Source organism: Echiichthys vipera (assembly GCF_963691815.1).
Source record: "Echiichthys vipera genome assembly, chromosome: 3".
NCBI lineage: Eukaryota > Metazoa > Chordata > Actinopteri > Perciformes > Trachinidae > Echiichthys > Echiichthys vipera.
In genome coordinates this window covers 8,706,466-8,721,928 of record NC_139828.1, presented here as the reverse complement: position 1 = coordinate 8,721,928, position 15,463 = coordinate 8,706,466, and the positions used below count along the sequence as shown (strand labels likewise).

The following is a 15,463-nucleotide window of genomic DNA, read 5'->3' as shown; positions in this document are numbered from 1 at the left end:
TTCAACAGTTGTCAGATGGTTGTAGCAAAGTCCACCCACCTGCTATCTTAAGCATGTTGTCCTTTGTGTGTGTGTGTGTGTGTGTGTGTGTGTGTGTGTGTGTGTGTGTGTGTGTGTGTGTGTGTGTGTGTGTGTGTGTGTGTGTTTGTGTGTGTTTGTGTGTGTGTGTGTGTGTGTGTGTGTGTGTGTGTGTGTGTGTGTGTGTGTGTGTGTGTGTGTGTGCAAATATCCATTCAGTCTTTCTTAGGTTCCTCATAAGCCTTCATCTCCTCATGCTTAGTTTTTCCGCCCCCTGGCAGTGCTCCACAGCCACATGTGTTGTAATAAGTCCACATCACCAGCAACAATCCCCTGTAATACCGGAGCCACCTTCTGTCTCGGACAGATGCCAAGATGTTGCCATCCATCTCGCACCCATCTTTCTTCCACACGCGCTCAGTCACCAAAAAAGTGTGTTTAATTGCCTCTAAAATGGACGTCTCCACCCCTGCAATAAGGGGATCAGAGCCATTAGGAAGATTAATGGGCCTGGTAATGATGTTAAGCAGATACTCCGTGATTGAAATTCCATTACATATGTGCATGCATGCTCGTGCACGCACCTATGCAACCGTGCACACAGACGCCCCAAAACACACCAATGAGATTAACCCAAAACGCCATTAGTGATATTTCCTTTCAAACAGATAGAAATCTCATCACCATCAGAGACAGAAACAGTGTATCTCATTACTGTTCGTCGCTCAGCTGAGGCCAGAGAGGGAAGGTCTCCCAGCTGTTCAGCTCCAGGACTGAGTCAGGCTTCATGTCTGGAGCCTGTTGCACAAATAACAAAATAAAAAACCTACAGCACACATAAAGAGAACTTCACCAATCCTGATGATGATGTTTTCTGTGACTCTGGAGGAGCTCTGTGAGGTCTGAGGAAGTAACCCTGATGATGCTGTTGTGGGAATTTTGGATATTTGTAATTCATAATCATAGTTTTGTCAGGTCAGACGCGGTTCAGTGTCACCTCTGTCCAACCTTTTTAATGGATAATGCAAATAATTAATTCATGATGGTATAATGGCATATTTGTGCATGTGCACTCTGTGTTAGAGACCTTGTGATGAGAGAGGTTCAGAATATGCAGAATTGTAATGTCTGAGGCATGTTTTTGTTTGGTCTAAAGACGACACCCAACTGAGGCTTAGCACGTCCTGTCTCTTCTTCTAAAAGACTGGGCACGAGGTGGATCGGTGTCATTTCCTGCTATACTCTGGGAAGAGTGAGGAAGCAGGGGTGAACGTATTTTTTGTCTGCAGAGGAAAATAAACCACGGAGAAAAAGCTGATCCTGTTTGTTGATCTTTAATGAAGAAATCCATTTCCACAACAATGTCATCTTGGTTTGTTGTCTCAGCTGTTATAGCAAACAGTATTGGGAATGCCTCAGATACTGCCTAAAATGCTGGTTTTGGTGAGTGTGCATATCTATGCGTGCACCATGTAATTTAACCCTGAAGAAATCTACTTTTAAGTAGTTATATTCTTTTTCTCTATATTAAAAGAAAGTTCTATGTCATTCAATCACTGAAAATATTGTTTGGCTGAGGTGGAAAAGTTGGTATTTGGATATAAACAAATTGTGACACAGTGCAATGGAAACAGACTTAAATCAGGATGTACATGAAGCGCGTATTTGTCACTCTACCATCACTCTTCTTCTCCACTGAAGGAACAAATGTGGGAGCAATGAGGAGACTGTAACCTTCCTCAAATTAATAACTGAAACAAACATAAATGTAATATTTCCATTGTCCATTTTTAATATTACAGTACTGGACTTAAACCTATATAATAAACCTCTGTCAAAGATGCTTCCTCCTTGGTGAGGCCAGGGAGGTGTTCATTTATTATTTTCTGTTTACATTATATTATATTATATCATATCATATTATATTATATTATATTATATTATATTATATTATATTATTATATTATATTATATTATATTTTGTTTGAAGGTGCCATTTTGTTGAACTACCTTATGTCTGCTTTTTGTGTATGTGTGAGTGTGAGTGTGCGTACTGTTTTTGCATGCCTGTTTTCTTTCTCTGTATTCATTTCCCGTTACCTCCTACTCAGGTCTAAGCCATGACAACACCTGGATCGGGTTAAATGATCGTACAGTGGAGGACGACTTTCAATGGACCGACAAGATGGATCTGGTGAGGAACCAGCTGTGTCTGTTTAGTCTCTTTGTTAGCTGTTGATCTCAGTGGAGTTTAAGGCCCTAGAGAAACTTGATAAATGCGGAGGTGCTCAGCATCGCAGCTGGAAACCTCCTGAACAGCAGTTTGTTGAAAACATAATTATAACACACATGAATGTGTGTTCCATTGTGATCTCAACAAAGGATTTCCACTGCTACCTGTAATGAGAGCGTGTCTCTTCAGCACTTTTGTTTGCCATTCTTCATCATTAGATACAACACAAAAACCTCAAAAATGAAACAAACAAATAAATAATTTTCTACATATAATTGATTATTGAGGGAGGGAAAAGTAGATGTGTGATTAGTGTCTGATGTCAAAGGAAATCATGTTTAATTTGAGCTAAAAAAAAAAGGTTTGTTTGTCTAACTGTCTGATTTTTGTATGTGTGTTGCAGCAATATGAGAACTGGCGCGAGAACCAGCCAGACAACTTCTTTGCTGGAGGAGAAGACTGCGTGGTTATGATTGCTCATGAGAATGGCAAATGGAACGATGTGCCCTGCAACTACAATCTGCCCTATGTTTGCAAGAAGGGAACAGGTGAGAACAACAAGGTGGAGGGAGGGAGAGGAGAGGAGAGAGTGGCATGGAGCACGCTCCAACTCAACAGGTGATTAAGATGAGTGACAGAGAGGCAAAGAGGCGAAGAGTAGCAGGAACACTAAAAAAGAAGAGGCTGCAGGGAAACATGGGCTTTAAAGAGTGAGACGGTGTGCAATCAGATAGAAAGAGGCGGAGTGAAATGGAGAATAGGGGCGAAGGAGTAAAACCTCGCTGTGCTGTCAGTTCTTTAGTCTAAAATCCTTTAAGGAAAATCAATCATGTGATCACTGGAGAGCTGCTCATGAACAGGTCGCTGTTAGTAGGTGTCAAGTTGTGTCCTTTTTTTTCACTTTCAGCAAATAACTTTTTACTTTTATAAGATAGAAGGTTAGATTTTTCTTATGCAAAGCAGCTCACACAAGCACTGCACCTTTAGGGGAATCTGAACACCCTGGCTATGTCATACTTAACATTATACACGTCTCTCAGCAGCGGAAGGGATTAGCTCCAAACCTCTTCAGTCACCCTACGCACTTCCCATTCACAGTCATTCCCGCTCACCAGAGCTCCTTCTTCCATCTCTCATCCTCCTCCAGCACAAACCCTCATATCACGGCTCCATTTCCTCTCCCAAATGTTCTGTTTTACTGAGGTGAAGCACGTCTTGAGGCAGAATGTACCGTCTGCTTTTTGTTCATAAAACTTAAACTCAACAAAAGGAGGAGAGAGCAAAGTTATTGGTTAAGTTCCTACAGTATATTTTACGGCGCTAACTCTGCTTCACGTCCCCTGTTGCCACTGCCCCATCTTGGCGCTGGAGTTACGCCTCCACATGCTCCTCTGAGAGCCTATTAGAGCTTATTTTTGCCCCATATTTGCATACAGGTCAGATTTATGACTGATGGCAAGAAGACTTTAAGCTAGGTGGAGTTTAGCTGTCAGATTTAGAGAAATACTGGGACACAAGAAGCCACTGGTGGATGTGCTCCCAAAGCTTTCCCTGAAACTTTGGATAGGACAAGCTCTAGTTTTAGCTGTAGGCATTTGAATGTATTCCTTCACTTTTGCACCTATTGACAAGCTTAAGAATAAAAACTATGTGTTATATAGATCACAGGTGAATGCAACACAGAAACAAGTTAGTTGAAGCAATATGTATAATGAAGAATATGATAATTTAGACCACTATTTGCATTTGATTTTAATATCTATACAATTTATTTTGGGGTTTTTTCATATTTGTTACATTCATCAGGGGTCAAAAACCAAAAAAAAGTTTGCTTTTATGTCATTTCAAAATCTCTTTTCATTGAGGAGTCACTGATTGATCGGCCGAACATCGGTATCTGACAATATTTGCCTTGTTGACCGCAATCAGCCTACATCATCGGCATATAAGATGATATTCACCAACTGCAGTGGCCGATGTTTTATCTGCTGTGTTGCCTCAGTTTTGCAGTGGCTAAATGTTGTGCTAAGAGGTTAAAACAGCTTTGGAAGCATTTTTTTTCAATAATCTTTTTCATATGAAAGAAAGCTTTATTGAAGTTTGGTCAATGATCAAATTTGTGCTCCTTCAAAGATCGTGTACTGAGGGGATGAACCACTTTATCAGTAGTAACAGTTAAGATCTTCTTAATTAATTACTGTTTCTCTGTTACCCTTGCACTGAAAGGGGAATAAATACCAACAAAAGCAAAATAAACATTAAAAAAACATCAATATCGTCTATTTGCCAAATTGTTATTTCAACCATCCTTATTGGCGCATCCCTTTCCATCAGGTAAATCCTTGTGTCTGATTGGTTAGTCCCACTCGTGATCACTCGAAGGCTGCTCTACAGGTCGCTCTTAGTACAGCAGGTGGCAAGTTAAATAAATGAATCCTTTATTTTTTACTTTCAGCAAAGAACTTTTTTACTCTAAATGTTAACGTAATTGTTGGTAGATGAGGGTGTAAGTCAGCTAAGGATCATCTTAATTAAATCCTTATTTGATTTGAAGTAATTTGCAGGGTGTTATCAGTGTTTATTTACAGACAGTAAAGACAAGACATGAAATAAGTAAGCAACAAAGGTCAGACTGGAACTGGGAACATTTGGGTTGATGGTCAGCATCTTAAGCTTTGGATGGTCCCCTACTGGGAGTGTTTGACCTATACTTGTAGAACTAATAAAGTAGCTTCTCTAATCTCCCCCCTTCATCACTGAATATTGGATGAGCCTTAACATAAAAGCCGTAAAGGCCTTGCTGATGGTCATTATGTTAATTTGAGCTAATTATTTGTGCTCGAACAGATGGTTTGTCATCAGAGGCCACAAGCACAGAGAGGGTAACTCTAAAGCCTCAGGCAATGAGCACGTCTCCTGAAACAACCAGATCTGTCCTGGTATGAACAGGAAGGATATTTCCCTCACAAGCTAAGTGTTGCACCACCTCTGATGAACACTGTCACGAGTCCCCAGCATCCAACCCACCTCTGACCTTAATCAGTCAGTTACAATCACCAGCGTCTTTTCATCTCCCCTACGCTTCCCCCTGCCAGCCTCTTCTCCTACTCAATAACCCCATGTAATGTCTTGTCTTATCAGTGGAGTTTGTCAGCTCCATGCTGAGTATTCTCCACCTGATTTGCCAATGCTCACAGCTCATGTGACCCGTTTGTCTGCTTAGCAGCAGCCCCTAGGCATGATTAGGCCATACCATGTGAGCCTTTCGGACACCTCAGTCAGTAGCCCAGGGGCCAGTCAGGGTGTCAGGTGTCACAATATTTTGGCAGTGCAACTGAAAAGAAGTGAGAGGGCATTCGATGAGAAGTCGGTGAGATCTTGGACGAAAGAGAACCATACTCATCACGCTAAATATTTTTACAACCCGCTCACACAAGCCTCTAATCATTAATCACACATATATGGAGCCTTATTAAACTTGCTGATTTGACCTCTGATTCCTACAAAAATCTTTACCTTGAGCTATTTAGCCAGCTAAATATCTGCATAGTGATGTAGAAGACCCACTCCTCCAGCTGATTGCACTGTGACTGTTGTTGCGTCTTCGTCTGATCGTGTGAGGTCTTCGGGCCATTCAGAATACAGAATCTTCCCAAATGAGAATATATAACGAGAGCCTTGTGATCTGAATTTTGCAGTTTAAATACAGCTGTTTACTACATTCAGAAACAGTATGTGTCATTGCTGGATTAGCATTGTATAAAAAAGGATAATGAAAAGAAATGTAAATTTCAAGAAAACAGTAACACACAGACCAAGTTTTACACTTTTAAAAAGAGAGACACGTAGTCTTCTGCCGCTGAGCTCTTCCAGCGAGGACAAGAGGGAATTTACCCTCAATAGGACATGTAAGTATTATGAAATTGTTCCATTATCTTGATGGGTTATTATGTACAGAGACAGGAAATCTAATTTTGCATGACATACTCAGCGTGCTGTCAGAGTTCTTCGGGAGATGAGGCGGCGCTCAGTGCCTTGAGCACTTGATGTGTCCATTGGTGTGTAATGTAATCATTGTTGGATACACATTGTGTCGAGTTAAACTGTCATTGGTGAAATCTATTTTGAAAGCAAGGGGGGAAACTATTTTTATTTCTATATGAATTACATAACCATCTAGTGTGCATGGCATGTGTGTGCATTGAGCTTTCAGTTTTAGCTCAAGCAACTGACATTTGGGTTCAGAAGGGACGGAGGGGAAAAGATAAGATGATCAGCGTGAGTGCAAACACTCCCCCTAGGTTTAATTTAGTAGTTCCAATACAATAATTATCCTTATGTTGATTTGTGGTAAATGCAGAGGTTCAATCTGTCCAGTCACAGACAGGAAGGAAAGAAAGGAGGACATGAATGTCCCCTTCAACAACCCCACCTGAGCGGCGCCAGACTTCCCCCACAGGGACCCTGTCTTTTCATTTTAGACATCACAGATACAGATAGTTACATCCTCCGCAGGGAGGTGTGTGCAGGGCAGAAGTCTCAGACCAACCAGACCTTCCAAGAAGCTGCTCTCTCATCACACTATGCTGCTCACAAGCTTATGTAACATAAATCTTTAACCAAACGTTTTCTGTAGAGATTTAGCAAGATTTGAAGCCAAGGGGGAAAGAAATGACCTGGCTCTATCCAGAGATCAAAAATCCACTGAGCAGCAGCTCCAAAGCACTCTCATTTACATGTCATATGTTGTTTGTTTAATCCTTTTTAAGATATGTAAAAATGACAATTGTGACAAGGGATTTTCAGTGAGTAGTGACTTCCTGGAGTCTTGGGTTGCTATTCAGAAGTGCTGGATGAGCAGATAAACTGTTTTGCCTTTCCCCTTGTGTAATTTCTTCTAAAGCCTCAAATTGTTGTTTTTCTGTCATTTTCTGGCGTTTCCAGTCTTTACGCTAAGTTCAGCACTTCCTAGCTCCAGCTCCAACTTACAGCAGAAACGTACAGTGCAAACATTTTTTTTCTGCCGACCAGAGCTGTTAGCAAATAAAGCATATACTCTAGCATTGGTCGGGGACGAAACTATGTCAGGAAAGGTGTATTGCTCATGACCCAAGGAAGTGTGGAGTTGTTTGGATGAACGATTCTCGAGAAAACAAGCAGTAATATCGGAGACCCGTTCTGAAAGGTGACTGTTTAATAAACAGGACTTAATCCGTCCACATCGTCTGTTTTCACGGGAAACTCACTCTCTGTACTGTTTCAGTGAGAATGAACATACTGTACTCTTTCATGCCTTGAAGTCATGGAGGAGAGCCAAGAGAAAGCAGCATCTAACTGTATGCGGCTCTCCGCATGTGACTAGCTCACACTGACTACCCCTCGCCACACAGACACAGGAAATACCTCCAGAAACATGCTGCTTTCAAGTACACAGCTAAAGCACACACATCTGCATGCAGGAGTAACTCCCTCTTATATAATGTCAGCTAAACTAAAATACCTTAAATCAAAAGCTAGAAATGATTACACCTATGCAATCGGTAAGCTTTATACAGTAATGTCCATATACATACAATGCTAAGAACATCTTCCACTCCATCTTCAGTCTTTCTTCTCCATCTCTTTCGTTTTCCATTTCTTCACCCTTGTTTCTCCCTGTTTTTTAACTTCTGCCTTTATTCTCCTTTTTAAGTTATGGTCCTGGTGCTGTAAATGGAGGTAGTTTTTACTTTTTGCTTTCTAAGATAGCACATTTTATTATATCTGTGTGTGTTACTCTCTCACACAGAGTTAGCGACTATACTGTACTCTCTCCTCCACCTTGAAAGTATTGGATAGAGAGTATTCTCAAAATCTGCCTGTACACAGAAAGCAGCACACTGAGATGCCAGAAGCGGCTGCATGTTTCGTCGTAAACAATGGCTGGTTTACCAGAAATCCACACTTGTATTTCAACCATTTAAGTTGCTGCTTTTTTATGGGCGTTAAAGAAACCTAGTTCCTCTCTCGATACATCCTTCAGGCTTTATTCAATAAAGGTTTTCTGACCGAAAGTGTCTCCAATAAAATCACGGCTCCATTTGCTTTTCTGAGTTTGGTGACATTTTCTTTTATCCCTACTTCAATACATTCTGACTTCACTTGTCCCCGCTGTGAGAAATCATTCAACAGTGTACAAAGGTGAGGGCTAATGGAAAACTACCTTTAAGCCATCCATTTGGGTTGAGCTTGTGATCGTCTCAAGTGAGGAAAGAAGAACTTCTTGCCCCTTCCTTCCGCAACAAATTAAACTGTACATGCGGCATTCCTTTCATCGGAGTTAATGACTTTGCTTTCCTTTATTAAGAATTTAAGAGGTATTAGGACAAGGACAAGGAAGTTAAGAGGTTTTGTAAACAACTTCCGATTGCTGATTAAGTCCTCTGGTGACTGCTTTTAGCCCTGAAGTTTGTAAATCACATCCAAGGGTAGTTTGCAAAATAGGTGCTTCCGATTGTGGAAGCATTGAAGGTTTTTCCAGCCCAAACTAATTTACACAACTTTAATCCTTCAGACAATGAGCCAGCTCTTCGGCTGTATTCAAAACTGCCTACTATGCTTGCAATACATACTGATTTGGCCAAAACGTAGCATGGAAGAGAGTAGAACATGAGGTCATGCCCCCTTTCCAGTGAAAACAAAGTGGAAAGGGGGCATTTGACTGTCCGTAAATACATATCCTGGCGTGATCTGTCATGATTTCGCCTATTTTAACCGGCCTGGAAACCTCTTGCAATGATTAATGTCAGTCAGGCAGCTATATTACGTTGATGCTGAGCGGCGATGGTTATATGTAAAAAATCAAAGAGTTAGGGAATGTTTGTCCGTACAGCCTACCGGAGGAGAAGTGGGTAAAAGAGCCCACTCAGTGTCCAGAGATGAAATACAGACCCACATTTATTCCTGCCTCATTGAATCACCAGGTAATGGAGGCCTATGACAATGATCCCTTTCTCTGTCGTTGATATACTGTCGTTTAAGTAGGCTATGTGAATTAAAACAAACAGCCGAAGTGTGCACCTATGGTTAAATTAGGGTGAAAATGTACTGTGTTTCTCTCTCTTACACACAGACACACACACTCACTGCCATTTTTTTGACATCATTTTGTCGTGATTGGTTCTGGACAGTCTCCCTCTCCTTTTAGTCGCTGTTTTTGTCTCCCTCTGTCGGTGTTTTTCTGTATGTGCTCCCTTTCTGTTTCCTGGTTTGAGTTTGTTTTCCTGGCAGGTGATTCTTGTTGGCACTAATCACCTGCCACTTTGTATATTAAGCGGGTCCTGAGCCTCATTCGGTGCCGGATCATACCCTCTACATACCCTGATGTCTCCGTGTCATCTTGTGTCCATTCATCGTGTCAGTTTGTATCAGTTCTCGTCGTGTTTTTCCTTTGCGTTTAGTGCACCTTTTGTAAATAAGTTTTATTAAATTTGTTAATACCGTTTCCTGAGTTCCGTGTCTGCATTTGGGTCCCATCCTCCGTGTATTCTCCGTCACCCCACGTGACACATTCTGTCATCTTTCTGCCATCATCCTATCAATAGATATGGAAATAGTTCTTGGATGTCCTCAAATGTAGTCAAATCTTTTTTTATAAACTGAGTATTCACTCCTGTTTTTCGTATTAGCGCACTCAGGTCTTCCCCTTTGTTTTCACCGGAGAGGGGCTGGGGCCTTTTACGTGACGTAGGGTCGGCTCTTCAATTCAATTCAATTCAATTCAAAAAACTTTATTTGTCCCCGGGGGGGCAATGCAGTATGTTAAACAAATCTGCAGTAAACAAATCTGCAGTACACCAAAATACCAAATGTTGTAGTTATTCCAAAAAAATCTCCAGTATACATCAGACCAATCTACCTTGCCTACTGTGTCCCACGATGCAAAGCACTTGCCACTTTCCAAAACTGGGACCTGCCTTAGCTTGGCCTAACATACGGCAAATTAAATCAGTTTCAAATGAACAAAACAAACATACTGCGTTTGGCAGTAATATGATTCAAATGCAGCCTCAGTCTTCTCTCTCGAAGGAGCTCGAGCTGGGACTTAGAAAGAATGTGATTTGTTATTTGGACGTTTTAACTTAATTAAAATCCAGATTAAACACATTTAGTGGAATCAGTGTGACTAGAATGTAATAGTCGGGTGACTTGTATGTTAAATATCTCATGAAGAATTCCTAATTGAGTTGCTGCTAATTGATTTGTTGCTAATTGTTTCCACCCCCGAAAAAAAACTTGATGAAAAAAGGACAAACAAATAATAGACACAGGGACTTTAATTAGCAGCACCGCAGGAGTCTGAACAAACACACATGCATGCACATCCAGTACACAGGCTCCCAGTTTAGTGTCAGCTGTGAAATGTTGTATGATTCAAAATCATTTCTGTAAGAGTAAACAAAACAAAAAAAACCCGCTCTGATGCTTGTAAGGCTATCTAGATTCAGGGTGGTATGTTACAACAACAACAACAAGTACAAGATTGGGCAGACTTTTGACAAGGAAGAAAATAAAAACGGGGGATGCTCATCAAACAAACACATCAGTCAAAACCAAAGTATGGAGATGCTTATTTTCCTCCAGAGCTCCCTGTAAATCACAGCAGACCTCAGCGTCTTTTATGTGAAGGCTCGAGCCGTTTTTCCCACAAGAACTAGGAGGTGGGGGAATGCATGAAAGGAAGCATTCAGTTCACATTCTTGATTCTGTTTTTCAATAAAAAATTTAACCTTTCAGTTGAAATCTCCTTAGCGGTAGAGCTTCGTCCACCTTTGACCATTTGATAATTGGTTCAGCAACCGTGCGCTGTAATGATTAATAACAACTGTATTGTCCCCCCTGGCTCATTTCAATTAATTATCGGACGAAATGGTGACATGGTGACTGAGAATATATATTTCGGTTCACATTATGTTGAAAGGCAGAACTGCCGTGTAACTGCAGGGGCCAGATTTTTCAACACATTCACCTGCTGCCTCCGCCGGAGAGACTGGCTCTCTCTGACAGGAGAGTTAAAATGTCTGTGAAATTGTTTGAGAGCAGCCCTGAGGCTTGTCCACCCTGTCAGTCTCTGATCAGAGTGTCAGTCCTCTCCATCTCAGCTTGTGTAAATATTTTTCTGATTCTGTTCTTTATGTCTCTGACTCGCTGTTACTTTGACAGCCGCCCACTCACTCAGACTTGGACGGACAGGCTGTCCTGCAGACACTAAATCCACATTTTGATGTTTGTGCTGTGAGTGGTTTTCTAAGAGTTGCGTATAGGCTTTTAGATCAGAAGTCGGAATACACATTAGGGACATAAGGTAATTCCAGGTAAAAGGCATTAATATGAGATACGTTTATCAGGGGATATGAAAATAAACAGATGTGGATGATTCATCTTCTGTGCCGTCTCTTTCCTTTCCTCCACAGTGCTTTGCGGAGCCCCACCCACTGTGGAAAATGCCTTCCTGATTGGTCGAAAGCGTTCCCACTATGACATCCACTCTGTAGCACGCTACCAGTGCGCCGACGGCTTCCTGCAGCGCCATGTGCCCACTGCTAAGTGTCGTGCCAACGGCAAGTGGGACCGGCCTAAAATCATCTGCATAAAATGTAAGTTTAACACGACGGAGCAGGGCGGCAGACACTTAAACAGAATTTCCATTTGTCAGGTGATTTTCACATTTACATGTTCTTATTTTTAGCGTGCACACCTTAAGACAAACCTCCTACATTAACTGCCTTCAGGAGCTACTGTCACCATGCGCATTCAGGCTCACCATCGCTGCTCTCATTATTAATAATTGCAAGCAGAAAAGATTAATGTGGGTGCAGACTGAATGAAATCCCCTGGGCTTACTTAGAAGTAGGGTCTCCTTTGAAGTACTTTATGCTTGAGGTGTTTTTAAGGTTTTTTTTAGACTTTTCTAAACATGTATTTTGAAACCGGTGCACTGTTTATTAAATATAAAGAATTTTTGCTAAAAATTGCTGAAAAATATGACTAAAAACCCAAGTGAGAAATGAGTCATAGAAGAGAATGACTGCAGTCTTGTATTCATGTTTATATGTTACCATTTTATTGCAATTAATTCATAAATGATTACATCCACTTAATGAAGAACATATATATATATATATGTATATATATATATATATATATATATATGTGTGTATATATATGCTAGGGATGTAAAACCGAACCTTGAGAGACAAGTTTGTGTAAAGCAATTTTTCAGTTCCATAAGGAAACAAAAGCTGTCACAGCAGGTTGTGTGCATGCAGGATTCTCGCTTCGCTTTCCCCAAACAGAAGTTAAGAGACAAGAATTCAGTGTGGAGATCAGTTGAGATCAGTGGAGACGGCATGTAGAGGTGAAAATGCAATGTTTTAGGATGCACCATCGTCTCCTAAGTGAGTTTTAAATAAGCTTAGTAACACTTTGCTTATTGATTTTATGTATGATCAAATCTCTCATGGACAGGACGCCAGTCTATCACAGGGCACATAGAGACGAACAGAGACAGACAACCATTCACACCTACGGGCAATTTTGTAGAGTCATCAATTCACCTAACACCTGCATGTCTTTGAATTGTGGGAGAAACCGGAGAACCCGGAGAAAACCCACGCAGACACGGGGAGAACATGCAAACTCCACACAGAAAGGCCCAGGAGATGCGAACCTGGAACCTTCTCGCTGTGAGACGACAGTGCTAACCACAACACCACCGTGTAGCCCTACCCCTAATAGAGATCATATAATACACACAAGTATGTGTATGAAGAATAATAGAGTATATGAATGGATATACTGTATATTACCATGACATACAGTATGCACATATAAACATTCATGCATGCAGTCATGCAACTACATCCACATCTATAAATGAACTTGAGGGGGTGTTAATAAAACAGGCAGGAGATAGAAACCAAAAATTAAGAAGGAAAAGAACAGCATTCCTTCATTTTTGAAGCCACTTCTAATTTCAGCCTTTCTTATTTTCAGTGTAGAATCTGAAGTCAACGGTCTGGTATGATGCAACTTCTACGCACCTTTTCTCCTTTGAGCCTTAAAATAAACTCTATTTGTCCTGCAACGCTTTTAAAGGACTCACTCCTGCTGTGACAGAACAGAACAGACAGAATAAATGTCTTAACTTTTCGGCGTAATTATCTTGCTTCCTCAGCGGAGATATAAAGGGCTGATATATATAAATATTCACCAATGTTCCTTGTATTTCATTTCACTCAGCTCACAAAGTGACAGTAACGATGACATACTGAAATAATGTTGCCTCTGTTGAAAGTGATAAAAAAAATATATTTTACTTTCGACTCTTTATCTTTGGACAGAGTTTGTTTTTATGGCCCAGAGTTACAGTGTCATTGTCATTCATTGCAGACGACATGCAAAATCCAAAAAGGGGACAGAGCAACCTAGTTTGGCAGTACACCCCAGGAACTAGCTTACGCTGAGGGTGTGAGTGGGTGGCTAGCTCAGTGTGCTCTTGCTGAAGGAGCCCAGTCTACTGAATGTGAGATAAAAACAAACCTCCTCAGTGTGGTGGAAGCAGCTCAACCTTCTACAGAGAACATGCAGCTTTGACCTTCCTTCTTTTTGATCCCCTTTCCCTCGTCTCTTACCTGCTTTCACCTCCCTCCGACTGTGCACGTCTGTGATTCATCTCCCTCTTACATCAGTTTCCCACTCTTTCTGACCGACTTCTTAAATAAATTTCCTGACCTTTCTTTTATCTCTCTCTCTCTCTCTCTCTCTCTCTCTCTCTCTCTCTCTCTCTCTCTCTCTCTCTCTCTCTCTCACTCTCTCTCTCTCTTTCTTCCGATGTGTTTGCTCCACCAGCCCGACGAGCCCACCGCTACCGGCGCCACCACCACAAGGGCAGGAGGGAGCGCAGGAAGCACAAGAGGCATGGCCACAGAGAGGGAGGGCACCACGGAGGAGAGCTGGTCCACAAACACGCCCGTGTCTGAACCAAAAAAGAAAAAAAACCACCCCGTTACCTTTTCTCCTCTGCTGCCAACTGCGGTTTGCCTGTCTCCCTGTCGTCCCATCCTTTCCCCAAACACGTCTTCACACTGTACAACTCCAAACTCTCTGCCCAGGCCCCCTTCCCCTCCCTTCCTGCACTGCACTGCCCTGCCCTGCCCTGCCCTGCCCTTAGCTCCACCCTTGGCTCTCTGAGTCAGTCTGTATCATAGTCAACTCTGAGGCCGGCCAAAGTGCTGCCGGGCGTCACTGGGACAATAACAAATCCCTTTGTACTCTTTTTACCCTCCTTTCTTCTCTTAACATGTCTGTCTCCCACCTATCCTCCAAACTCGACCCAGTTACTCTCCCTCCGAGCTCAACCATGACCTGAAAACATGGGGCTACGCTGACCTGTTTTTAAAAAAAAAATACCTTTGAGATCCACACCGAACATTCTTCGGAGCGAAGTGTTTTAGTACAAACTATAGGGACAACATCACTGAAAACGCCGTATCAAAATCAGACGAGTCAAGGAAGACATCCGTGTTGTTGACTTTGAGCCTTTTGTCTGTTGAACACATTATTTTTTACAGTGTTTATTTCTTGACTCTGCTGCTTTTGGTTTGCTCTTTGTAAGACATTGTACTTGACTTAAGTGAGTTCTTCTGAAACGGATTTAATGATTTTCTTTGAATCAGAGGCAGTTGTAATTTAATTATTTGATTGTAAGCGTTGTATATTCATCATCGTGTGTGACCGTTACTTTAGATCAGATGCTAAACCCCCAGAGGAAAAAAGGAAAACACATCTCAATTCAGTTTCATCACATCGCATTACACATCAGTCGCTTTTTCAGAAGTGTCGAACACTCTCAAACAGCTCTTTTCATGTCTGACATCCATCCTTGTCATTTTCAAGGGTTAATCCGAACCTTTGATGATGTCAGTTTGTCTCAACTCGGCTCTGCAATCCCACGTTTGCTTTGCATTTCCTTCAGTTTGTGCCACTGTAAGAATGTGTGCTGGGAATTTATGAAGGTGATGCAGCAGGTGCACGATCCTCTTACTCGTCAGCAAAGTTTGACTTCACCGGTCTGATGAGGAGAAATTATGCTGGCAACCAGGCATGAGAGATGCAGAGAGAGATGGAGCAGGCTATCTATCCGGTAGCACAGCGAGCACAAAATATGACAAG

The 15,463-nt window shown here is 41.6% G+C and overlaps 1 protein-coding gene across 1 annotated transcript in view; it reads left to right on the top strand.

Annotated features, from left to right (window-relative positions):
- The window catches only part of ncanb (neurocan b), a gene marked incomplete at its 3' end in the record, with an annotated part of 104,311 nt that extends 90,040 nt beyond the window's left edge, over nt 1–14,271 (top strand). Inside the window, exons 12-15 of the mRNA XM_083911237.1 lie at nt 2,130–2,212; nt 2,655–2,799; nt 11,704–11,886; nt 14,141–14,271. Of these exons, the coding sequence (XP_083767363.1) occupies nt 2,130–2,212; nt 2,655–2,799; nt 11,704–11,886; nt 14,141–14,271 (542 nt within the window). The remainder of the gene's footprint in view (nt 1–2,129; nt 2,213–2,654; nt 2,800–11,703; nt 11,887–14,140) is intronic.
- Nucleotides 14,272–15,463: the final 1,192 nt, after the last annotated feature.